At 44.3% G+C, this 25,628-nt stretch overlaps 1 protein-coding gene across 1 annotated transcript; it reads left to right on the plus strand.

Annotated features, from left to right (window-relative positions):
• Positions 1 to 7,163: 7,163 nt before the first annotated feature.
• irs2b (insulin receptor substrate 2b) lies at positions 7,164 to 22,075 on the plus strand. Its single transcript, XM_073473371.1, has 2 exons — positions 7,164 to 10,688; positions 19,620 to 22,075. Exons 1-2 carry the CDS (start codon positions 7,370 to 7,372, stop codon positions 19,622 to 19,624), a joined length of 3,324 nt encoding a protein of 1,107 aa, XP_073329472.1. The 5' UTR covers positions 7,164 to 7,369; the 3' UTR covers positions 19,625 to 22,075.
• The last annotated feature ends 3,553 nt before the right edge of the window (positions 22,076 to 25,628 follow it).

The following is a 25,628-nucleotide window of genomic DNA, read 5'->3' on the forward strand; positions in this document are numbered from 1 at the left end:
ATTTTCAATGTCTGTACAACAAATTATTAAAAAGAGGTGGTGACATTATCAGGAGATTATAATAAAGAGGGGTTTCACAGCTCAGAAAGGTGTTTGTTAAACTAGCAAAAATCTCTGCAGCTCTTCATCAAGTATGCACAGCCATTATTGCAATGTAGGTGGTGTTGAATACAACACAGCAACCATTATAATTGACTTTCTAGCATTGTTCTATACAACCCTGCACACCTTGTGTCCAATTTACAGATTAATCAAAAATAGATCATGTCCATTCCACTGGGTTGGTTAACTGAAGTCATCAAAACTGTAATCACTCACGCTGTGGCTCAATACTAACACGTGCACTCATGGCAATAACACAAAGATCTCCATCGGCACATGCTGTCTTTCCTCCAGTTCGAGCCCGTCTGTGATCAATCAGTGCAAAAATTAACTGGAAGAGAAATTTCAATTTCACGTTTGCCATATTGATTAGAGAATCGAGTCAATTATGGGGGACAACATGAGATTGAATGGAGCGATCTATATTGTGTGTGCTCAGAAACACAGAAAATAGCTTCCATTATCACGACCAGGTTACAAGACTGAAAATTGCATGAAATTACAGGTTGTTTAAATGTTCAGAGAGAAAGAAATAGGACAATCTTAAATGTTGACCCTTAATGCTTCCTTCCTGTGCAGTTTTAATCTGTGTTTTGCTGAGATTAGCTTTACTTCCTTATTATTTAGGGTCCAACAGACGTCACAACAGAGGACTGACACTGCCAAAATCTAAAATAAATAAATACATTTAAAAAAAAAGATTAATAAATTAAATGGGAAAATATATAAACAGTTGAATTAATACAAAGGTAAACAAATACAGAGGCAAATTGAAGCAGAAATATATATTTATGTCTCATTTTAGCATTATTTTATTCATTAATTAAAGTAACTACTAGGAACTTTTAAGTGTTTATGAAACAGTCTTGTGATTCCTCTGATGATTATAAATGACCTGTAACAGCAAATGAGAACCTCAGCGAAAAGAATGCTATTTTTATATAGTTATTATTAAAGCCTGTGCTCAGGTCTGATCACATATAAATACATTACCTCATCGCGATCCATCCTGCGGTCTCTGTCACTCGCTTCCAAAACAAATGCACAAGTTGCCGGCAAGCGCCAGCAAAGATCTTTACAACAGATCAGTTCCTCATAGTCACTTTAATTCATTCATTCATTTTTTATTTTGACGGTTTCAGTCCTCCATACCTCAGAATACACAATGGGACCCAGATGCAAGACACACAAGCTTGCAGGTAAGGAACATGAGGAGAGGGGATGAAACCAGGAGACACAGGAACAGAGCAGAACAGGACAGGACACTGACCAGACGAACTTACAATGACTGAACTAAAGACTGGACCTAAATACAAAATACTAAACTAACCAGGGGATGAGAAGCAGGTGGAGTGAGGCGGAGAACCACAGGTGAAAACACTAGAAATGTATGTACAGTGTCATTGTATCAGATATTCTGTCAATGCAACTTGTAAACTGTGATTTTGTTGTTCTGTTCTGTACATGCAACATTTATTGCATGTCAGAGGGATCCCTCCCCTGTGGCTCTTCCTGAGGTTTCTTCCATCTTTTTCCCCCTGTTAAAAGGGTTTTTTTTCTCAACATGGCAAGTTTTTCCTCACTCGAATCGAGTGTCTAAGGACAGAGTATGTCGTTCTTTACAGATTGTTTGATTTGGAAGGGGCTGGAAAAAGCTGGACAAACACTGGAAGGAGGGAAGGGCTAATGAGGGAGATGCAGTGCAGGTGTGGACGGAAAGCAGACTGAGGTGTGGAGGGAAAATCAGGTTGGTGAAGAGCACAAGACAACAGGAGGGAAAACAGAACACCGACAGAAAGGGCGGAAGACACTACAAAACCCAGACGACACATATAAAACACACATACAGTGAAACTAAAATGACAGGACCATGACCATATTTATTCTAGCATTATTTTTCATTTTCTGGCCCAATTAAAACCCAATATATAAAACAGAACTGACTTTTTCCTCGACTCAAAATTAGTTTGCATCTGATGAAGGAAACTATGCCCATCAAGCATTGTTATCACACAAGGAAATACTTCATGTTTTATATATTATAGGAATTTTGTAAAAACATATGTGCATTCTGTTTGCTGAAAAGTCGTTTACAGACCAAGAAATGTACAGTGACGTTACTTTTGTTTGGGATCAATTTGTCAGAGAAAACAATAACATAAATACGAATGTTAGTTCAGACCTGGCAGCTCTCAGTACCGATGTGAATGCCTCCAAGACGCATTGAAGATGCATTTGAAGTCCGATCACATTCAGAGGTGGTTGTAGCAGTGTTTCGCACGTTTCCTGGGCCACATTGAAGGACCGCCAACACAACTGACATCCTCCGTGAAACAAGAGGAAGAAGCAACAACAACAGGCAGACCTTCCAATGTCAGCAGCAGATGCTTGTGAACACACTGTTTGTTTCAATCGATCCAACAATTTAACTTATAATCGAAAGAGCCCCTGAATCCCTTAACAAATTGCTTAGATTTGAGACTTGTTGCATGAGGAGAAACTTAAACATTGCGATATCATAATATCTAAATCATTTGTGCCTTCGTGTAAATTTGTCAGTAAATGCAATGCTTCTGTGTCTAACACTGTTTTAACTGATTTCACCATTTACACTGAATTTATGAAAGAAGACAACATTTTATTCATAGTAGACATGTCAGATTTTACACATACAGTAAACAGTTAACAATACAATACAATTTTGTGAGTTGTTGAGTTTGGAGAAACTTTGTAAACATTGTGAAACGCTGTCAATGACAAAATCTTAATTATTTGGGCCATCTTGTAAATTCGGCAGATGTTATACATTAAGTTCTTTCATCCTTGATTAAAAAACATAATGTCCGTCTGTGTTTATTTGCATAGAGCATATATATATAGAGCAGGGAAGTGAGGTCTGAGTGGTCACTTGACGCCTGGCATGTTGGTGCCAGGTGTGAACCGAGGGAGTTAGAGCTGTCCGCTTGTGATTGCACCACTCTGTACGGATGGTTATACCAGTTCAAAACAGCTTCAAAAAGGGCCAGAGCTGTTCAGACCCCAACAGAGCATTAGCTGATTACGTTACCTTTGCTACAAAGGCTGATCTGTCCAATTCAGTCTCACACAAAACAAAACTTGAAAAAAACAAAAAAAACAGCATAATATCCCCTGCTCAGACCATAAATAACAACATCATGATATTCATCATCAAAACAGCACTGCTCCGACAATACAAATCAGACACCCGAGGCTTTGGCTCTAATCTGTTTTGTGGCTGACTAATGAGATGAGGTGGGTGATGTTTGGATGCCAACAATACATGTTTGTGCTGTTCACTTCATGGGGCCTTATGTGGCAGCGAGAGGAGTATGACTGAGTGTAATCTTTACCCCCCTCTCCTGCTTGTCCTTAATCTTATCTCATCAGATTGGCGATTCTAATCTGCTTTATGAAAGCTCATGAAACTAATCGTCGCACACGGTGACAGTGCAGTGGGTGACTGAGACATTATGTGATTGTGACTCAGCAAATGGGACAAGGCTGTTTGTATTTGAGGGCCGGCCTGAAGAGCCTAAATAAGATTAGGTCTTCAAAGCTACAGGCTGCTAAGTGAACAATCCATTCCACTTTGTTTATTCAGCCCTTTTGGGTTGTTTGCTCACATTTAAATATCGTCACTAAAGAAGGAAATAAATTCAGAGAGTTAAGGAGGACCAATCTGTTGTGAGAGGATGCACCCTTAAAGTCACACCCCTGTCCTTCCCTAAATAAATAAACCTATAAAGACCTAATGGGTTCATACCAGGAGACGATGAAGGGACCCATTTAAAGGCTTGTAAATCAGCTTCAGCTGGCCGTTTAATTAACTTGTAAATTAATGCACCATGCTGTGTAAATTGGAGGGTGATAAATATTCATGTAGTTACCTAAGAAAAGGGCAAGGACATACCACAGACACAACCAGACTGGGTTTGCAAGCAGCACAGTTTATGGGACCATCGCCCACCTCATTGGTATTTTATAGACAGCTGATTTGCATTTCTTATGCTTCATGGGTTATGCAAAAATAAAGAGTCAGTCTTTCTGCTCCTGCTTTTACTTCACACTACCCCCTCTCAGTAGTCTGTTTATCTTGACACTATCAGGTCATGGTATTATACAAGGCAAGCTGTCGTGGGCTTAAAATGCTTCGTCTATTCACAATTTATCACAGGTTTAAGCAACTTTAAATAAACTCAATGTTACATAAAGTAGCACATTCACAATGTAGTGGATCTGTAGTGGTCGGTTGTTTTAAAAGAGTGTGGAAGTTCCGATCCAAGTCCACGTCTGTCATGTAGGAAACCTAATATCAACAGACAGGGAACCCTGCTCATCCTACAGGGAGACATCTGAGCCTGGGAGGTTCAGGCAGCCAGCTTTGCTACATCTATTTTTATCAATATGCCCTCATAGTACTTTAAGCAAAGTTGAGGTAAACACAGACGCTCAAATAATGAAAAGAAAACAAAATCTAGAACACAAAATCTACTCATCGCTGCATGCCCCTGGACCAAATCTATGAGCTAAAGGTCATTTGAGGGACGGATCACGAGAGCCTGATTTGATTCTTTCTCCATGGTCGTGGTAGTCAAATCATTGCTTCCGGTGGCATAATTGACCTGCGCAGGGCATTGTAATTGACCTTGCCGCTGAGGACATGGTGGTTTGGTGCTGAGCCAGCAGTGTAGGATCTGAAGGAAAATGGTGATATGCTGTGGGGGTGGTGGTATGTGTGTGTGTGAGACGGGGGTAGTTTTCAATATACTATCATCATTGGACATCAGAGCTCGACAGATACTCGTTTTTTGGTTGGAAGTAACAAATTCCAATATTGATTTATCGGCTGGCAGATTCTGATAACACTGTGTGGGTGTTGTTCCCGGAACATCATAATTAATGTTGCTCCAGGACCGTCATTGAAACTGGTCAATCACGTTTTTGTAATGTCACAGCTTTACAACTCGCGGAAAAATTATTTTAGTTCCAATAACCTATCCAATTATTTTAGTTCCCTAAACCTAATCAAGTATTTTAGTTCTCTTAACCTAAACAAATACTTTAGTTCCCTAAACCTAAACAAGTATTTTAGTTCCCTCAACCGAACCAAGTGATGTGGTTCCCTAAACCTATCCAAACAGTGACAAAAGACTGAAAAGAAATGTAAAATGATAAATGAACTTCAGCCACAGCTTGCTGCCAATATATATTTTTTGTCGCTATTTCCAAAGTTGCAATGAAGTCCTGGAACGACATTAATTATGACACCAACACAGCGATATCAGACACACCATATCCACCGATATACACACATCTCTGCAGTGGTCACTCAAATATGTTTATCAAACACACAAAGATGTGTCATTTAGGCAGGATATTTTACAGTTTAACAATAAACTTGGTCTAAAATGACATCAGTATACTGAAACATTAAAATTACTACTGATAACTATAAATCTCCACAAGCATCTTTTTCTGCATTATAATCGCTTCATATGCAGCGTTTTCATATTGGCACGTTGGAAAACATGCACTGATACTGATATATCGGCCATGGATTATATCGGTCTGGCTTTATTGGACATGCAACTGTTAAAAAGTAGCAGCACAGGGATATCACTAATCACTGGCAGGAGATGTCCTTTGAGTGGCACTTAGAATTTAGATTAATCCCCATTTAATTACACTTCAGGACTAATTTTGATTCATATGGCTGCTGCGCCTGTTTACTGCGTCTACATTTGACCTGCATACATAACTGTGAGGAAACACTGTGCAGCCTGTTTTTCATCAGTGAAACAGCACCATCCCTCCTCCGTTAGGCGGGAGGAGGTGAATCTCACTCCCTCAGGAAGTAGAAGAGAGGCTATTGGCTGCTGTCATCTACACACTCTCAGCACCACCACCACCACCACCACACCGCGGTACCCAGCTGGCTCCCGCATTTCATCATTACGCACATTACCAGCCAATGACGCATTGAGATCAGGAGAATGTTTTGCGTCATCATGATATCAGATTTTTTTCTTTACTTTTTTTGTAGCCTTATATGGGTCATTCCTCTGTTTCGCTGACAGGGGGAGGTGTATTTGTCTTTTTAAAGCTTTTACCCACTGTGACACATTTGAGCATATGTTGTAATCCTGAATTATGTGTCGCTCGCTCATACTCCTTTTCTGAATGGGACGACAGATACAGATAAAGCAGTCGGATATCCTGGGAGCTCCAGGCAAACATGAAAAAAAAAAAAGGAGAAGGCGACCGCGTTACGCAATAAAGCACTACTGCACTACATCTGCTCTCCCCCTAGTTCTTGTTCGAGTTATTTATCGTGGATACTCCGATGCTGTCTCTGAAAAAGGGAATAGAGGGGGGTAGAATATTCCCTTTAAAGCTCGGATCTATTCTGGCCGGGCGACGCAGAGGGAATATTAAATTCCTGTGACAGGGCTGCAGACTCCACTGTGTGCTGCTTGTTTACCAGTTGGAGAAGGACTCCCTCAGCTGACACGTTAAAATATGGTGACACAAGAATAGACTATGGGAATAAAATGACAGCAGCGTGTAAAGAATGGATAGACTGGACGCGTCTTGGGTTACTATATAGTCTAATGTGTTTTATAATCCACCTCAGCCCCCTAAATGACGCACACGTAGGCTTTATAGGTCAGGAGCATCTTGTTTATTTAAAAAATATATATATTTAGATTGATGAAAAAGCTTCGCACTAGTCAAAATGTTGGATCACAGAAGCAGAGCTGCTATAAATAAAAGCTCCGGTCCTGACTGACTACGCGCAAATGAGTCGGAAGAGGGCAGAGTGATAGTAGGAGGGCTTTCTCCTTCTCCCTCTCCCTCTCTCTCCTCTACACAGGGCCACCTCACTCCAGCATTCATCCCGTTTCCACCAATAAGCCCAATGAGCTGAGCGCGCACCGCCCACTGTCGGTGTGTGTATTTTTTTCCTCTCCTTTCCCCTCGTTTTGTTTTTTTTAAACCAGAGCTGGATGTGTAGATCGTCACATGTTGTCCCCCCCCTCTCCTCCTCCTCCTCCTCCTCAGTCCGGACACCAGCAGCAGACATGTGTTATTTATCGCTCGGCTTTGGGAGAAGACGAACGCACACGCTCCGCCGGCTCTGGAAATAGAGGATTACGAGCGAGCGCGTCGTTTTTTTTTCTTCTTCTGGCAACTCGAGGAAACGGAAAGGAAGCGGCATTGTGTCTGAGAGGCGACGGGCACGAGAATGGCGAGTCCGCCAAACACGGGAGAGCAGCCGCCGTCACCCGCTACTACGACCAACGCGAACAACAACAGCAGCGTGAAGAAATGCGGCTATCTGAAGAAGCAGAAACACGGACACAAGCGCTTTTTCGTTCTCAAAGAGCCGAGCGAAGGTTTCCCTGCGCGGCTGGAGTACTACGAGAGCGAGAAGAAATGGAAAAACAAATCGGCCGCGAAGAGAGTTATTCCTCTGGACTGCTGCCTCAATATCAACAAGAGAGCGGACGCGAAACACAAATATCTCATCGCTCTGTACACCAAGGACGAGTACTTTGCCGTGGCGGCAGAAAACGAGCAGGAGCAGGAGAGCTGGTACCGGGTGCTGACGGATTTAATGGCAGAGGGGAAAGTGTACGACGGCTCAGCCTCCAACTCTGCGTCCTCGCTGGTTGGCTTCGACGAGGCGAGCTACGGTGTAATAACGCCGGTTTCCGCCGCCTACAAGGAGGTATGGCAAGTAAACCTGAAATCCAAAGGCCTGGGGCAGAGCAGGAACCTGACCGGTGTGTACAGGCTCTGTCTCTCCAGCCGGACTATCAGCTTTGTCAAGCTGAACACAGAGGTTGCCTCCGTCAGTTTACAGCTGATGAATATCCGGAGGTGCGGCCACTCTGACAGCTTTTTCTTCATTGAGGTTGGTCGATCTGCAGCCACGGGGCCGGGGGAGTTGTGGATGCAGGCTGACGACTCCGTGGTGGCGCAAAATATCCATGAAACTATCTTGGAAGCGATGAAAGCCATGAAGGAGCTGTCGGAATTCCGTCCGCGCAGCAAAAGCCAGTCATCCGGTACGAACCCCATCTCTGTGCCGACGCGGCGGCACCTGAACAATCTCCCCCCCAGCCAGACCGGGCTCCCCCGCCGGTCGCGCACTGACAGCATGGCTGCGACCTCTCCTGTGAGCAAATTCTCCTCCTGTCGAATACGCACGGCCAGCGAGGGCGACGGTACCATGACGCGCCCCATGTCAGTGACTGGCAGCCCCCTGAGCCCGGGGGTCCACAGGACCCTGCTGAGCAGATCTCACACAATCACAACACGACCTTGTCGGACATTTGAATCTTCTTCCCTCCAGCACAGTAAGTCCATGTCTATGCCCCTGTCTCGTTCCCCGCCTATGGCCACCCCCAGCACAGGGAATCTGTCCTCCTGCCCAGACAGCAGTGCCCCTCGCCCCTCCAGCTGCAGTGCCTCTTTCTCAGCCTCCCCAAGTGATGCTGGCTTTATATCATGTGAGGAGTACGGCTCCAGCCCTGCGGATGCAAGAGACCTGAGGCTTTCACTCACCCTCCGCAGCAACACTCCTGAGTCTCTCAGAGCCGACACTCCCCCCTCCCGGGATGGCAGTGAGCTGGAAGGCTACATGGTGATGGAGCGTCGACGGTTACCGGAGCTCGACAAGGCTTATCGAAAGCGCACATACTCCCTCACGACACCCCGTCAGCAGAGGGGTCCCCCCCAAGTTTCTTCAGCCTCCCTGGATGAGTATACTCTGATGAGGGCTACATACACCAGTGGAAACCAGTCTTCTCGCAGGTGTCACACCGCCTCACCTAAAGGGACCTATCCTGAGGATTACAGGGACGTTCAGATCGGCGCTAACAGTCTCAAAGGTGACAGTGGCTACATGCCCATGATGCCAGGTGTGGCACCTCAGACACTGGGGTCCAAGGATGACCCCTACATGCCCATGAGCCCCATGTGTGTTTCTGCTCCAAAGCAGATCATCAACCCCCGTTCACACCCCTCTTCAGTGGGGCTGGCCCTACGCACAGACTCCCCCGGGAGCGTCTCTCTGGAGGACAGCGGCTACATGCGGATGTGGTGCGGAACCAAGATGTCAGTGGAGAGCACAGATGGAAAGCTCACAAATGGAGAGTACCTGAACATGTCTCCTGTTGACCAACTGGTGTCTCTCACACCCCCAGACTACATCCTCAGTCCTCTAGCAGGAGATCCCCACCACCATCACAGACAGCCTTATTCATACAGCTCTCTACCACGCTCACTTAAAGGCCAGTTGCAGCGCAACGGGTCCTCAGACACAGACCAGTATGTGGTGATGAGTTTACAGAGACAGCGGATAGAAGAGGAGTCCAACTATTGTCCTGTCTCTCCAGGAGACTCTGTGGCCAGCAGCTCTCCGGGGACACCGGGCACCCCATCCTCTGCCCCATCTCCTCTCAGACTGGCTCGGAAAGATGGAGGTCTGGTACACCGGGGTAGGGTGTGTCGACCGACCCGCCTGGCTCTGGAATCTCTCAGAACACTTCCATGTATGAGCGAACACCCTCTTCCCTCAGAGCCACGCAGCCCTGGAGAGTACATCAACATAGACTTCAGTAGTGCTACCCATGACCGGCTGGCATCCACAGTGTCAGAGAGCTCTGAGTCCTCAGACTATGCTAATGTTGACGTCAGCTCCCCGGGTCACCTTGGCTCACACCAAGCTGGGGGTTCCCCCCCTGCAGGGTGCCTAAACCACACGCCTGAAGTGTTGAGTCGCCCTGATCTGGTGAACACCCAGCAGAACACACAGAGAGGCAAGGAGGAAGAGGAGATAAAAAGCACAGAGGGACAGGCAGAGGAGAGGGGGATGGTAGAGGAATATCCTCTCCGACAGCAGGTGAGCCTGGTGTGTCAGCCTGCTTTAGTCAAGGATGACTACACCGAGATGACTTTCAGTCCTCCCACCCCTCTACCTGCTCTCTGCACCACTGATGCTGCTCCCCACCCCACCAGCCCCAGCGCCTGTGTTAAGAGACTCAGCCTGGAGAGCAGCATAGTGGACGGGGTGCCCCCTGTGCCATTAGACTCTTTCCTCCTGGGTGGTCCTTCGTTATCCGTCACCCTCGTGGATCCACACAGAGGGGCCAAAGTGATCCGGGCCGACCCTCAGGGGCGCAGGCGGCATAGCTCTGAGACATTCTCCTCTACCACCACTGTCACGCCCGTGTGCCCATCCTTTGCCCATGACACCAAACGTCACAGCTCTGCCTCTGTGGAGAATGTATCACACACTGTCTGCAGCTCTGAGGGACCTGAAGAGGACTACAGCAGCAATAGCCCCATGTGCCGGGAGATGTCAGCTGGTTATCAAAATGGACTTAACTACATTGCCTTAAACTTGATGGAGGGAAACCTTGGAGGATGCAGGTTAGGGGACTGTGATGGACTCTTGAGGTTCAAGACAGCCTGTGGCTGCAAGGGGGGCATGAATGGTTTCAACACCAGCCCGTACGCCAGCATGGGATTCAAGGAGACTGCTGCTGCTGTGAAAGGTGAGTGTTTCCATACATGTCACACACACTCATTCATGCAGTATGTTTTCATTCATGAAGGGAGTAGTGCCAGGTCTTGAGTAGAATAGAGATCCGCCTCAGTGCTACTGTATCCTCTGCAGAGATAGGCCACTCGTTGCTAAGCAGCGCTTCTGAGCTCGTTTTCATTCCAAAAAATGAGAGTAATGATAATCTGTCAGGGAGCACGCTGGAAACAAACCGCTTCATTCATTCTGTGTCTGCGGTGGAGACCGTGTGTTTAACACTGACTGTGGATTTAACCCACAAAGTTTGTTATTTGTCTTGACAGTGGTGTCACAACACTGTCATTTCCTATTAACCTAAATGTCACACTATTCTTGTAGTTAAAGGAGCACTTTGCAGTTTGGGGGAAGAAGAGAAAGTTCTTCATTGACTGATTTTTTTATTTTTTCTGCCTAAACAACTATATAAACAAACTCTTTGTTTCACGACTGAATAAACCGAATCAACAAACTGACATTAAAGGACAACACAATTTCAACTGTTTTGTTTATATGTGGCGGACCCTGCCACCTTTCTAGCTTCAAACAGTGTTCTGGGACCTTATTTTCCTCTGAGAACAGCTTGTTTATTCACTTATGGAAAAAGATAAAATTTCTGAGTTTCTATTATTACCTTATTAATATTGTAAATATTAAAATTCTGAGTTTGAATTTCTTCTCCAAAACTACACACTGCCCCTTTAATATCTCTGATTCTAAAATTAGAGTTAAAGCAACTGATCATCTCTACAGTCTGGCAAACAACAACGTTATTATGCAGGTGGACGTAGCAAATGGCTTGAACAGGTTACGTACTGATATGTATGTGTGTGTTAGAAGAGTTTTCGGTCTGTAAACGCAGCCTACAGGAGCCGAGGGAAGAAAAGCTGTTATGAACTTTGCTGTTGGGTGTAGGCTGTGATGTTTAGATAGGATTAGTCACCTACTCGTCACGCCCTTGACACATCGACAAATCTCAAGGCTGTTCAGTGCTGAGGAGGGCGGTTTGCTGGATCTTTGATGTGCTTCAAACCGCACACACACACACAATCACACACATTAGAGCAGCAGCAGCACCGGAAAAGGAGCCTGACTGCTTCCAAGTAAAAGCTTGGAAATAAAACTCTTCGCCGGCTGCTTTGGAATCCTCAACTGTAGATCTCCTTAAAGGGAAACGGCAACTGAAAGAGATTTTATTTTGCAAGCGTCTTATTTTGAAACGGTGTGTTATATCTCAGTCTGGCTGACTTTACGCTGCAGTTGTGTGTCTGTGTGAATGGTCCGCTCTGGTCTTCCCCCAGTGACGCAGTTTTATACCACGTCAGTATTTCAAAAAACATCTCGTCTAAACCCAGTGACGCATGCAGCGCTACACATTATGCGCATGGGGCAGAAACTAGAAAAAAAACAAAACGTGTTTATGGTTAAATTTTATATAACACGGTGTACTGTAGATTTTATAAGGCTGTTATGTGTGTGCGAATGAGCCATGAAATCCTTCTGACTAGGTGTCATTGTGGGAAGGAACAGTTGCCATCATAATATTACCTTTCACCTCATTTTGTTCAGTTGCATCAGTGGCCTTTCATGCATCTCTAAAAGGCAGGGATTATTTACAAGGAGAGATGACCTGGCAGGGGCATGTCAGAAGTTGCTGTTGTTTGAAAAGAAAACACTCAGTTTCGGGATCACAGTGACTCAGGATTCAGTGTTCCTGATGGTGAAATACAAGAGTTTAATTGCTGTTTGTGGTTTCACAAGCAAGTTGTCTCTCTTTGTCTCCGTCTCCGCTGGCTCTCATGCTGCGAGCGCAGCCAGCGCTGGGCTCGGTGCGAGTCATCGGGTTCCCCAGAAAAACAAGTGAGTCAGTTGTTTATCAATTGTCAGGTACTGGGTTTCAGGACAGGAATGCAGTCAGTGTGCAAAGGTTGGTGGGAGGGGTGAATGCTCACTTGTTTTTCTAACCTGGTGGGATGGACTCGGAGGGGGGATTGGAGGAATCTTTTTTTATTTTTTACTTCACAAACACGCCAATGACACACTTTTACAAGAGTGGATGCTTTTATGAAGACATATGACTTTTACCAGACACAAACACGTGCACCCTCACACCTATTGTCCCATCACTTCATTGTGTCCTGGTGCTTTTGTGTCCCAAATATTGAATTTTGCACCTCAGCGGAGACCAAGGCTACAAGAGCAGAGGTGTGAGGAACAATGGCGAAGGATGGATGACTTGTTTTGTTTTTCATGTACAACAAAATAGACAATTGAGCTGTTGAATGAAGGGAGGGGCGAGAGAGTGAGGGGGAGGAACGGGGGAGAAAGACATCGAGATCAGTGTCGTTCCTGGAGTTTGCTACTGTATCACGGTTATATAAGCACTTCCTGACAAACAAACGACCTTGTACACAATGGTGAATGACTCTGTTCTGATAGGGAATGTGACCAGTCTGGCGAGTCATTGATACTTTCTTCAAAATACAAAAACACCTCTGTTGCTTGTGTCTGTGTGAGAGACAGAAGAGGTCATAGCTGTTTACTACAAGATGACACAGGCTCTACCACATTCTCTGGTTATCACAGATTGAACCGTAGTTTGCATTCCACGCGGAGCATCAATTTGAAAAGCAGGTACAGTAGATTGGGATATGAAAATACCTGCCCTTGTTTGGTATCTGAACCTGCCTGACAGAGGTTCTCATGTGGCTCAGTGGAGTCCGTTAGTTGATAAGTTACACTGTTGTTGTTTGGTTTCTTGGCCCTGACATCATGTGTAGGCAGAGGGGAGGTGATGGGGCAGAGGAGGGGGCTGTTTAGCTTTCAGTGCACGCCTTCAGGCCTTGCGGACAATGTCGGTTTCTTGACCTTTGAACTCCCACTATGCGTGTGAGAGACTCAGAGGGGGGATACTGCCATGGGGCACTTCCAGAGATCCACAAACCTCCATCTTTATGTGCTATTAATACAACTCTTTACTCACATTCTTTGGCTGTTGATGTCTTCGATGTCTGTCGACCACTCCTTTTTAAGAGTACATCTGTCCTTCCACTTCTCTTTTCTCCCTCCACCCATCATCTGCTTTTTCCACTTCTGTCCTCTATAGCTGCAACAACTAATTGATATCAGGTGTAATTTATTAAAGGTGCAGTATGTAAGACATTTTTCACCATTCCCTGACGATGTTTAAACCAAACAACCAAATGATTAATCAAGAAAATAATCGACAGATGAATCGACAGTTAAATAATCGACATACACTCTCCATGCCTTTCATTGGTAATCTCAGACTACCCACCACCACCACCACCCAAACACACATTTCCACTTTGTGTGTGCGCCTTCCTGTCCTGTGTGCGTACACATACACAGGCATCAGCAGATGGTGGTGGGGGGGTGTCAGGGGTTTTGCACCTGCCCCGCCAAGCAGTGCTCACTGGTTATCTGGCCCGTCAGAGGAGAGTGACAATACGCTAATGACTGGCCACCATCTGCCACAACAACAACAAGGAGAAGCCATGCACCAACCAACTCAAAAAACCCTCCCCCCGCTCCTCCTTCTCCTCCTCCTCCTCCTCCTTCCTCCTCTCCTGTTTCCCCTCCTCTTCTCTCCAGGCATTGGTTTCTGTTTTCCAGAAATCATGTGATTCAACCCCCCTACCACCCCCGCCCCCAGCACACACCCCCTACACACACACACACCTTCTCCTCTCCACACCGGTGCGTTTGAGGCCTTCTGTTTTTTTCCTGTTGTTATCTGACCTCAGCGGACTGCTTCTGATTGGCTTTTCACACCAGAGGAGGCCATTGAGGATTGTCTTAACGATGCATTAAACAATTAGCTAATCATATCTGATCAGAGGCACTAACAAGGCTCACACTCCTCCTGCTGCTTGGTTTATCTCCCACTGCAAACACAAACTAAAAGACAACTAATGGTTTGAAGGATTGATCTGAAATGTCTGGAGGTGCAACGATTAGTCAGTCGACAGGAAATAAATCAGCAGTTGTTTGATAGTAAATTAATGGAAATGAGAATGGTAATAGCTGCAGCCTTAGAAATGTGTTTTGTTACGGTGTGTTCATGAGCCAATGGATAGTCTGAAATGAGAGAATCAAGCACTGGCTGCTAACCAATAATCTCTTTACTGCAGCATGGTCCTACAGAGAGAAGCTTTCAGGATTGATATTTTGTGTGCACATATCGTCATCGTACATGTAGTATGAAAGAAAAAGTGCACTTTTCTAGTTAAAGGGGCAGTATGTAGTTTTGGCGAATAAATTCAAACTCAAAATTTAACAATATTAATGAGGTAATAATACAAACTCAGAAATATTTATCTCTTCCATAACTGAATAAACGAGCTGTTCTCGGAGGAAAATAAGGTCCCCAGAACACTGTTTGAAGCTAGAAAGGTGGCAGGGTTCGCCACATATAAAGAAAGTAAAACAGTATGAAACTGTGTTGTCCTTTAAGGTCAGTTTGTTTATTCAGTCATGAAAACAAAGTGAGTTTGTTTATTTAGTTTGTTTAGGCATAAAAAAAATCTTTCTTTTTCCCCCAAAACTACATAGTGCACCTTTAACGACCATGCTCATACATCATAGGTTTTACTTTTGCAGCCTATTTTAAGCCTAGAACATTCAACTTTGCCTCAACTCGATTATTTCATTAGATACAGTGTTTTGAGGAACATAAAGTCTTTGTCCTCACCTGTCCAGCGCACCCCTCCCCTCCTCACACACACATGCACTGTGCTCCTGGCCGTCTGATACATAACTCTTTGAGTAAAGTAGGACGGGATGTTCCAGCGTTAGATAAAAACAAAGTCAGCCTACCATCTCCTCAATTTAGCTTGGAGGTAAGAAGGATTGCTTTCACTTCAGGATTGTTGAGTAGCTTGTTTTGTCTGGAGGTAGAAGAAGAGATAGAGCTTCTGTGTGTGTTACATGAGTGCACATGCCACATAGAGTAGTACTTGCTAGGCCTGTCACGATAACCATTTTTCATGGATGATACATTGTCAGAGAAATAATTGCAATAAATAGTTTTATTGACATTTTAAGACATTTTATCTCAGGTCCATCTAACGATTATTTTCATTGTCAATGAATCCGTCAATGATTTTCTTGATGAATTGAATTGTTTGATTTAAAAAATGTCAGAAAATGGTGATAAATGTCGATCAGTGTTTCCCAAAGTCTAAAATGAGGCCCTCAATTGTTTTGTCCACAACCCAAAGATTTTCAGTATGCTGTTATAGAGGCGGAAAAAAACCCAGAAAATAATCACACTTGAAATATTACTTGAACTGATTAAAGGTGCAATTCAAAACATTCAAAAATGAACTAAAATTATCAACAGAATGTGAAGAAAAACATTCAAAGACGTCTTTGTATTGTGTTGAAGAGATATCTAGGGAAGTTAGCATGCTAACCAGCTAGCCAAGGCCTGTCCTTTTTCATACTAACACTCCAAACTCATGGACCGGACCACCGGCTGCACGGCTAACTGAGATAACTGAGCTAACTAGCTAGCGGCAGCTTCAGTTAGCAGGAGTTAGTGGTTACCCTGGTTATACGCTGCCCCTATTTGTATGAATTCAATAAGTGGCTAATTCCTACATATTGCACCTTCAATTTAAAAAAAAGAGCAATGAACTTTTAATTCTTATTTTTCAGACTTAAAATATTGAAAATATCCTTAATAGGTTAAACATAAATAAAATAAAACCACACAACCAAAGAAATAAAATGTGAAAAAAAAGGCTTAGGTGCTGCCAGCTAGTTATTCTGGCATCATGTTTGTGACATTCTTATTTAAACAAACATCTAGGTCAGCAAAATACGGAGGGTATGCACATATATCGACATATACGGTAAAGATAAGATATGTGCGATAAGCTTTTGCTATCATGACAAAACCAGTGCTTACACACACCAGGTCAGCTCAGTCTACTGGCCTCTGGCCCAATCAGAAGTTTTTCATTCATAAGCATTAAAACGCTTCTCTGTCTCTCTTTGGACCTGGATGCTGTGTTAATGCTGCTCTGTAGAGGTGTGCTGAAAAGTTAAGCATAGGTTTTTGTCTGGATGTTGCTTGTGTGTGATACTAGTTTTATCTTGTGGATTCTAGGGAGGTTTGGTAGCTTGCAAAAATAATTACACTGTTGCTTAGGATGCTTTTCCATCTGGAACAATTAGTCAATGATAGGAAATTTATAAGCAACTTTTTGATTTTATTTCGCAAAAAAACGGCAAACAATTTGTAGTTCCAGGCTTTCAGCTGGTGGTTAGCGGTGGTTGTTGTTGTTTTGTCAGATGGACGTGTGGGAGGTCAGAGGTGAGGAGTCAGTCAGTCAGTGTTTGTTTGCTGGAGTCGCTGCTGTAGATCAGGGAGGAGCCAGCGGGGCAGGAATGTAAACAGAGCAGATCTGAGCCTGCTGATCTCCACCTGTCTGGAGGAGGAAACCTGCTCACAATATCAGCTGTGCTGTTTGCAGAAGCTCGTGTGTAGCTGATGATCCTCTTCATTTTCAGAAATACAGCTAGAGTGGTCCCCCCCCCCCCCCCCTCCCTCTGGAAACCCATTCATTTAGCTCTGCAGCCACACGGAGCCACTCGAGCTGAGCAGGCGGTGCATCGACAGACATGGGGACATGTTTACTCTGCTTCTGAAGCACCAGAGAGGAGCCTCCTAATACATGCCTACGAGTGAGTGTGTGTGTGTGTGTGTGTGCTGTAGCCCTGAATGGAGCACGGCTAAATTTAGCCTCTGAAAACTAAATAAATAATGAACAGAGAGCTTGTGTGTGTGTGTGTGTGTGTGTGTGTGTGTGTGTGTGTGTGTGTGTGTGTGTGTGTGTGTGTGTGTGTGTGGGTTGGGACAGGGGGCACAGACGCGGGTTGTTGGGAGGGGTGTGTGTGTGTGTGCGTGTGTGTGTGTGTGTGTGTGTGTGTGTGTGTGTGTGTGTGTGTGTGTGCGTGCGTGCTCCAAAAAGGGGAGGGTCGGGGCCATTGGGTTCATTCCCCTCGCTGGACCTCTGTCCCCTTCTCTCAATAACCCCCTCCCCCCGCTCTCTCCCTCTCCCCCAAATCTCCCCTGCCCACCCACACATTTCTCCGATCAGCATGTGTTTGAATAGTGGGTCCCTAAACGCCGCGTTGTCCTAAAGCAACCATTGTTCATACAATATAATCTTTTCCGTGAGTGTGTGTTTATGTACATGGCTACACCTGGTTGCTAATCGGAGCTGTGAGTGATTCAACTCTCCTTCCCGGCAGATCGCAGTCATTCTCACCCAAGTGTCTGCCTCTACAGGCCACTGGCCCAGCCCCTCCCGTAACGCACACAAACACACACTCAGATTGTTCAGGACCGTCGGTCCCATGACCTCACTGCATTCCCTTTCCTCTCTGTCAGGTTGATTCTGTTACCGTGGTTTTTCCACCACTTCCCACCCCGGTGTTTCTCCTCACTCTGACAGCCGTGACAATGAAGAGAGCTCAGCCAGCACAGGTGGCCTCATCGATGTTTTTATTTTTAGTTCCATATTTTTGCCTCTCAGACAAAACCCCCGAGTGCCAGCCTCTTCTGTGTTGCTCTCTGATGTTTTGGTCATCACAACTTCAGATTTGACATCAGCCTGTGCTTTTCTTGTACAGCGTGCATGTGTAGGGCAAAGAGAGAGAACAGACGTGTGTGTGTGTGTTTATGGTGGGAGTAGTTGAGGAGGGGGCAACGGCTCGGACTGAATGAAAGGTTTGTTTTAGAGAATGACGATCACATCCAGCTTTGTGAAAACGGCTCTTGTTCGCGGCCGGGGAAGAGGGAGAGGAGACAGCGAGCGAGGGAAGAAATGCCGCCGCGCAAAGAGGCTATGTGTGTGTGTGTGTGTGTGTGTGTGTGTCAGCCAAGACTTCCGCTCCCATCTGATAGCTCTGCATGCAAATGAAACCTCACAAACAAGTACAGCGGGGCAAGGGTCAGCACAGCTCTCCACTGGGAGAAAAGCGACACTCTGAAGACTCGGGGTGTTTTTATAGTATGTGAGAATACACAACTGTGGTGTGTGTGGGAGAAAGTTTTGTTTATGTGGCTACAGTAGGTGTGCAATCAGGAATACCTGTGTGAGTTGGCGTGTGTTGTTGTGTTTGGGAGTGTTGTTGCCGTCTCTTCTGCCGTCATTGGAGACTGCCCTGTGTCAGCTGCACAGTGCTAAATGCCACTCTGTTTTTCCCCTGCCATGAAAGCACCTGCCACTTCAGTGTCTACCAGCTGAGGAACACACACACACACACACACACACACACACACACACACACACACACACACACACACACACACACACACATATGCACACACAAACACACAAAGGCAGGCGCTTGAAGAGCACTTATTCCTTACTTGGTCACAGAGTAGGGGTATCCGTTTGACCTCCCATCGCTCCTCTATTGCTCCATCCTACAAAATAAATCACACATACTGTATGTACTAATATTAACTTTAAAGGGGCAGTATGTAGTTTTAGAGAAGAAATTCAAACTCAGAATTTTAATATTTACAATATTAATGATTTAATAAGACAAACTCTGAAATATATGTATTTTTTTTCATATCTGAATAAACAAGCTGTTCTCAGAGGAAAATAAGGTCCCAGAACAGTGTTTGAAGCTAGAAAGGTGGCAGGGTCCGCCACATATAAACATAGCAAAACAGTATGATAGTGTGTTGCCCTTTAAGGTCAGTTTGTTTATTTAGGCATAAAAAGATCTTTCTCATCTGATTCAAATTTCTTCCCCAAAACTACATAGTGCACCTTTAATAAAAAGGCATAAATCTTGTTCAGTTCGATTCAACTTCATGACTCACTCACTCACTCGTATTCTTTTCTTCTTCTTCTTTCAGAATGAAGGCTGATGTCTCCTCCAGCCCTCCCCCACCTCTCCTCTCCCTCCTATTCCCTTGAACGTCGGATTTCGCTGCAGCCAAGTGACGAGGTCGCGCAGGCGACAGCTGGACCATGCGCCGCAGCCGATGTCCTTTGACCTCTCCGCCACCTTCACGGGTCACGGGGACGGCAATCGCCATGGCAACACAGACACTTGACCCTTGCCCCAAATCTTCCCCCCTCCACTTTTTCTGGGCACCAAAACATTCAGGCGCCATCTCTGCTGCTGCTGTACTAGATGACTTAAAGAATAACTTAACTCTAACTATAGATAGGTAACTATTTATCTCTGTGCGTAGGCCTGCAAAATTATCCTGCAGAATATTGTTTGTTAATTATTATTATTGTTGTTAATGCCATTCATTCACTTTCAGCTGGTTTTCTTTTGGCTTCAGCCGATAGTCGCCAGATTACTCTCACCTGAAAACCTGTGAACCAAACCTGGACAGCACACACAGACACACACACACACATGCAAAAAAAAAAACCTTTCATGCATACAGATTACATATATTTATTTATTTATCATGTATGTATGCATTTGACAAAGTGTGTGTGTGGATTTGTATACAGATTGTACTGCAAAAAAAAGAGGTGGCATTTATGAACATATTTAAAAATCAGATTTAACATTTGCTTAAAAAAATAAACCTACCTCAGCAAAAAACCAGGTTGGCACCAATTCACACAGTAGAAATATATATAAAATATTTATTTTCAGAGGTGAATGTTTTTTAAAACCACCAATCCAAAGCCTTACTCTAACCATCAGCTCCTCTTGTCTGATGGACCTTTTTAAGTTTGGACCTATTAACACGCAGTATATCAAAGATTTAACCAATCATCCTACAGACCGAATGTTGACCAGAGCCGAGTGAGAGCCAGCCTCTCTGAGATTAAGTTCCTTCTCTCCCCATGTTACATTTATGACAAGATTATGTATTAAAGATCCAGAGTAATATATTTATTAATAAGCCTGAGATGGACGATTCATACACAGTAAAGAGCACCCAGAGGACTTTAGAGGAATACTTGACGTTGAGTCACACATCCGAACACTGCAGCATGAACCAACTGGACCTGACCACCAGATCTGTGGCCTGTCTGAGCCCACGCCTCAGCACCTTTATACACTTTACTCGCCCGCTGTTCACCTGTGACACCCTGCACACCCAGGTTATGTTATTATGACCTGTCACAACAAGAGACGGGAACATGAATGTTTGAAGCTATTTATACAGAGTAACTGGACAGCTCAGAATCTCGCATAATCACACCTGATGCCTCATTGTGGAGCTCTGTCGCGCAGGCGGGGCCCGAGCAACGTGGCGAACGCATGACGCAACGAGCCGCTCGATAGCTTGAATCCACTTCGAGCTGAGAGAGAGCCAAGCGGGACACACCGGAGCTAATGCATGGTCTTGCACTTACAAACTTTCTAGATTGTAACACAAGACACGTTGAATGTAGTACATGCTATGTTCCGAGCAACAAAACAACACAACAACTGCAACAACAACAACAGTGCAACACGCAGAGGTACCGAACGGAAACTACAACACAGATACAAACCAGGGGAAGTGTCTGACTATTTATCTGAATTCACTGGTACATAACCTTTGCCTATATACTGTAAATAGTGCGACGACGTTACAGAGAATTACATTTACGCAAACGCTGAGAACCTTTGAGAAATGTTAAGTTAAATAACTTATGTTGTTTGTACTGTACATAATATGTGTTTGAGTGAACTTTCTGATACAACAAAAGCACTAATTAAGTTATACGCTAACCAGTACGGTTTGGCTTTGATTTTTTTTTTTTTTTTTTTTTTTTAAACTGTCATAGGATAGTGTTGTGAGATGGATGCCACTACGAGGACATTTTCTAATGCTGTAATTCTGAAAAAAAAAAAAAAAAAAAAAGATTTTAAGAGAAATCATTAATACTTGACATGATTATTAATTCTTGATACTTAGGTACAACACAAATGGCATATATGCAATATTTACACTTTTGAAAATTAGTTTACAAAGACGTACCAAATGTATAAATACTGTTGATAATGTTTGTTAAACCTTAAAAAATCAGACTTTTGCTGTTTGTACGTTTTTTTTCCCTCCTCCATATTTGAAATGAGAACTTTTTTCTGTGTGTTTTTTGCTAATCGAGCCTCTTGATGTTTATGAGCAGTGTTTTTTGCATTTGGATAATGTTTCAAAGTTTTTATTCGGCATCTAAAGGTTATACGATATGGGCCCTGGCTTCTCTTGCTGTGTCTTTCATTGTAAATATTTCATATCTCGCATATTGTGATGCTACTAAGAGATGATAATTTAAACTTAGTTCATTGCTTTAGATTGTATTGATTCTTTATAGACACATGCATTAAATAATGATGTTATTTAAGAAAGCCATTCGCCTCTTTCATTCTTTTCCTCCTCTCCTCCTTGTTGCGTCACAAACACGCACTAGCTTTTCATCTTGCGGTTGATTGGGCGCTCGCCGGAGCAGATGTTTCAATTCACTGTCCGGCCTCTTTCATTAAGGAAAACCTCATTAGAAAAAGAGACGACATATCTTTGATTTCCCATGTCCCTCCTTGTTTTTAAAGCCCCTGCTTCTCATTGAGAAAGAGCGCATCAAGAAATGGGTGTCGGTCTAACCTCGTGTTGCCTCCAGCATTAGCATTGTTATTGTTTTCTGTGCTTGGCTTCCAGTCCCCACCCCCAGCTATAGTAATTAGACCAGCGTGTTGAAACAGCCCCTGCAACTGGGAGGGAATAAATAACAATGTGATAGGATTATGATTTTTCACCCTTAGCCATATGCTGTCAGATTATTCATTCTCGCGGCCCTGCTAATTAAAATGGTAATTAATGCTGGGAAGTATTTGTAATTGTCTACAATGGTGGCTAGTGGTGTGTGTTTGGATGGGAGGAGGGGTTGGCTTTCAGGTTTGGGACATGACATGTTTGTACTTAAATCCCAAGTATGTGAGCAGTAAAGATGCAGCAGGGTGGAGGAGAACAGCTGGAAAGAAGGGGGCGGGTTGTAGACAGGTTGACTGACGGATGGAATGATGGCCTGAAGGTAAAGTCTCTTCCATTAGGCAAATTTGTCCCAGAAGCCAGAAGGCTAATGAGAGCAAACTCCTGGAGAGCAAAGTGTGACATATTCTGTAAACCAAATCTCATCTATGACTGATCCCCACACTAGTCCTGCTCTCCTTCTTCCTGCTAAAGTTTAATTAAAGACTAATTTATCTCATTAAATCATAGAGAAGGGATATAGGGCAAGCTGCTGGACATTTAGTGTCTGTCTTTAAAAAAAACTGAAATACTGTGTGCTGAAAGAGTCAAACAGAGGATAATACCTGAGCTTAGACTGTACATAAGAAAATGACTCAGGTATTTAAGATAAAACAATGCAAATGACTATGACAGGGAGATCATGTGAACTCAATGAACTTGCCTGCCTGTGAATATCCTCCACATGTCAGCTGGTGTGTGTGTTTGGGGGGGGCTGGTTGTGCATCAGTGGATAGGTCCATACGAGCAGCGTAAAGTAGCCGCTTGCCCCAGGGAGTCATCAGCCTTATGGACAGGGACCTACAGTAGCTCCACAGGAAATGGCTTCCTTCCGGAAAGCTGTCTGGGACACCGCCACTACATTAGTGGCCGTGTGTGTGTGTGTGCATGTGTGTATGTGTGTGCCATTTGTGGATGTCCCCCACAACAATCGGTCCTCAGTTGGTTTGTGTGACCAGCCTCAGCTGACGTGCATGCACATGTTTTCTGCATGATGGTGTGCATGTGGGAGGCTGAGTGCATTAGAGAAAGACAAAGAGGTTACTTTGAACAACAACAAATAAAATACCGTAAACATACATGTATTCTTCCTGACTGGAAATAAAAAATGTGACTACCATTGTAAACTCCACGAGGGCTGACTTTAGACCCCCACATACTGTGTGATGACAGCAATCTTGCAAATTTATTGAATGTCACACTCTCAATCTTGGTTGCAATCTACGTATGTCAGACCTTACAATATCACAAATGAGGAATATCAGGCTGTGTGACGAATGCTTAGTGAACGGTAGCACTACGCTGTAAATAGAAAGAGAAAAAATGAAAGCAGAGACACATTATCATGAGCATTTATTCATACACATCTGACACTGCCGGAATTTTGATATTGATGCTGTTTTTGGATCTAAGTCAGTCACTGTGAAATGTGCCTCAGAGATCTTGGACCTCTGTTTTGGACTGAAGACAGAAGATTTCACCACATTTCTCTAATGACTGACTTAAAGACCCCCTACACACATATATTAAGACATTCATGCTTGAGGTACTTGACCTTTACTTACTTTACTTTACATAAACGATATGGTCGACAACTGATGACATATGAGGGTCTTGAAGGGATGTCCTGTTTCATAGGTGGAGATTTCGAACCACTATCCCTTGTAACTCAGTTCTGAGGGGCAAAAGGGCACTCGCAAACAAGGGTAGGGCTAAAAACTGGAAAAAGGGATTGAGCCAAAGTTGGTGATCGTGGTTTCCTTTCAGCACAGGAGACACCACAAACTGTGCTGGATGCATCCCTAGCTGAATATTTGTATTTCATCAACTCAGATGTGGTCTGGTGCTGCACAGATTCATCTATATTCAGGTTCCCAGAGATTTCCCACAGATCCAACGAGCAGGAATGCAAACACTTCTGCATACAGGAATGTTTTCACCATATTTGTATATATACTGCATGGGAGAGGATGGATGACAGGTTCACAAGAGAGAGAGAGGGAGAGAGAGAGAGCACGTACTAGGAGGCAAACCCATTTAACTCGTGTGTGTGTGTGTGTGTGTGTGTGTGTGTGTAACAGATCCTTCTTTAGCTGTGGGCACCATTCAAATAGCCCTTCCTATGTGTTTCCACCATGGTGAGTGATTATCAACTGCTTATCTCGCTCTCTCCCTCGCTCCCTCAGATACTGTACACAGGCAGCACTTGAACACACCTTGTGTCATCTTCTCAGTGTTGCATAATCGGCCCGCTAAAGTACACAAGAGAGTAAACAAGAGTCAACTTCCTGTTTTTTCAGTGAAATCTGAGAATGCAGAAACTGTTTCTTCCCATCCACTTTTTAAACACACACACACAGACACACACAAACACGGATCACACATGCACACTGTAGTAAACCTAGTAAACAAACGGAGACAACAAAGCCTGCATTAGAGGAAGAAAAATGATCTGATCTGAATATTTGAAAGAGAGAGAAAAGATAAAGCTCAGAAGGATGTGGTGGTGCCACAAGTTCCCAGACGCTGAAACTATGATTCTTGAGAAATTAGTCAGTATGGAAGTCCCAGTTGGGTCTGACCCAGCATGTATTTCACAGGAATGTGAGTGTCTGTTGCTCACTTGCATGTATTAGTGTGCGTGTGTGTCTGCGTGTTTCTAAGTATACACATGTCTGTTTGGTCAGCCTGTTCAGCGGACATTCCCAGCTGTTTTCCAGGTAGTGTTCTCACGCTTCTTGTGCATCTCCTGTTTCTCACACTGGCTGCTTTGACTGTAATCTCTACCAACACACACAGAGAACACAACACACTGCCCCGCCTCTTTACCTGGCCACGGGTGAACAAAAACCCACCTTACAGACTCTCACACACACCCCTTCCTGTTTCCGATGATAGAGAGGGCACGGGAAAATGAGCACACTCACAAACAAACACACGCACACAAACACACAATGGAGAAGGGATATGTAAAAGGTGAAGAGGGAGGAACAGGAAGAGGCAGGTACGAGGGGATGGAAAGACAAAGAGAGAGCGGGGGAGGTGGAGATGAGATGTGGGAATGTGCGGGAAGCAAGAGGATGAGCTCATGCTGCTCTCCCCTGGCCCCGCCCACTGTGCGTGACTCATACTTGGCAGGTGTGTCTGCGTGTGTGT

The sequence above is a fragment of the Pagrus major genome, chromosome 9 (genome assembly GCF_040436345.1).
Source record: "Pagrus major chromosome 9, Pma_NU_1.0".
Classification (NCBI taxonomy): Eukaryota; Metazoa; Chordata; class Actinopteri; order Spariformes; family Sparidae; genus Pagrus; species Pagrus major.

Bases quoted from the DNA above. Each gene is read 5' to 3' on its own strand.
- irs2b (XM_073473371.1), top strand. From the start codon at position 7,370: ATGGCGAGTCCGCCAAACACGGGAGAGCAGCCGCCGTCACCCGCTACT.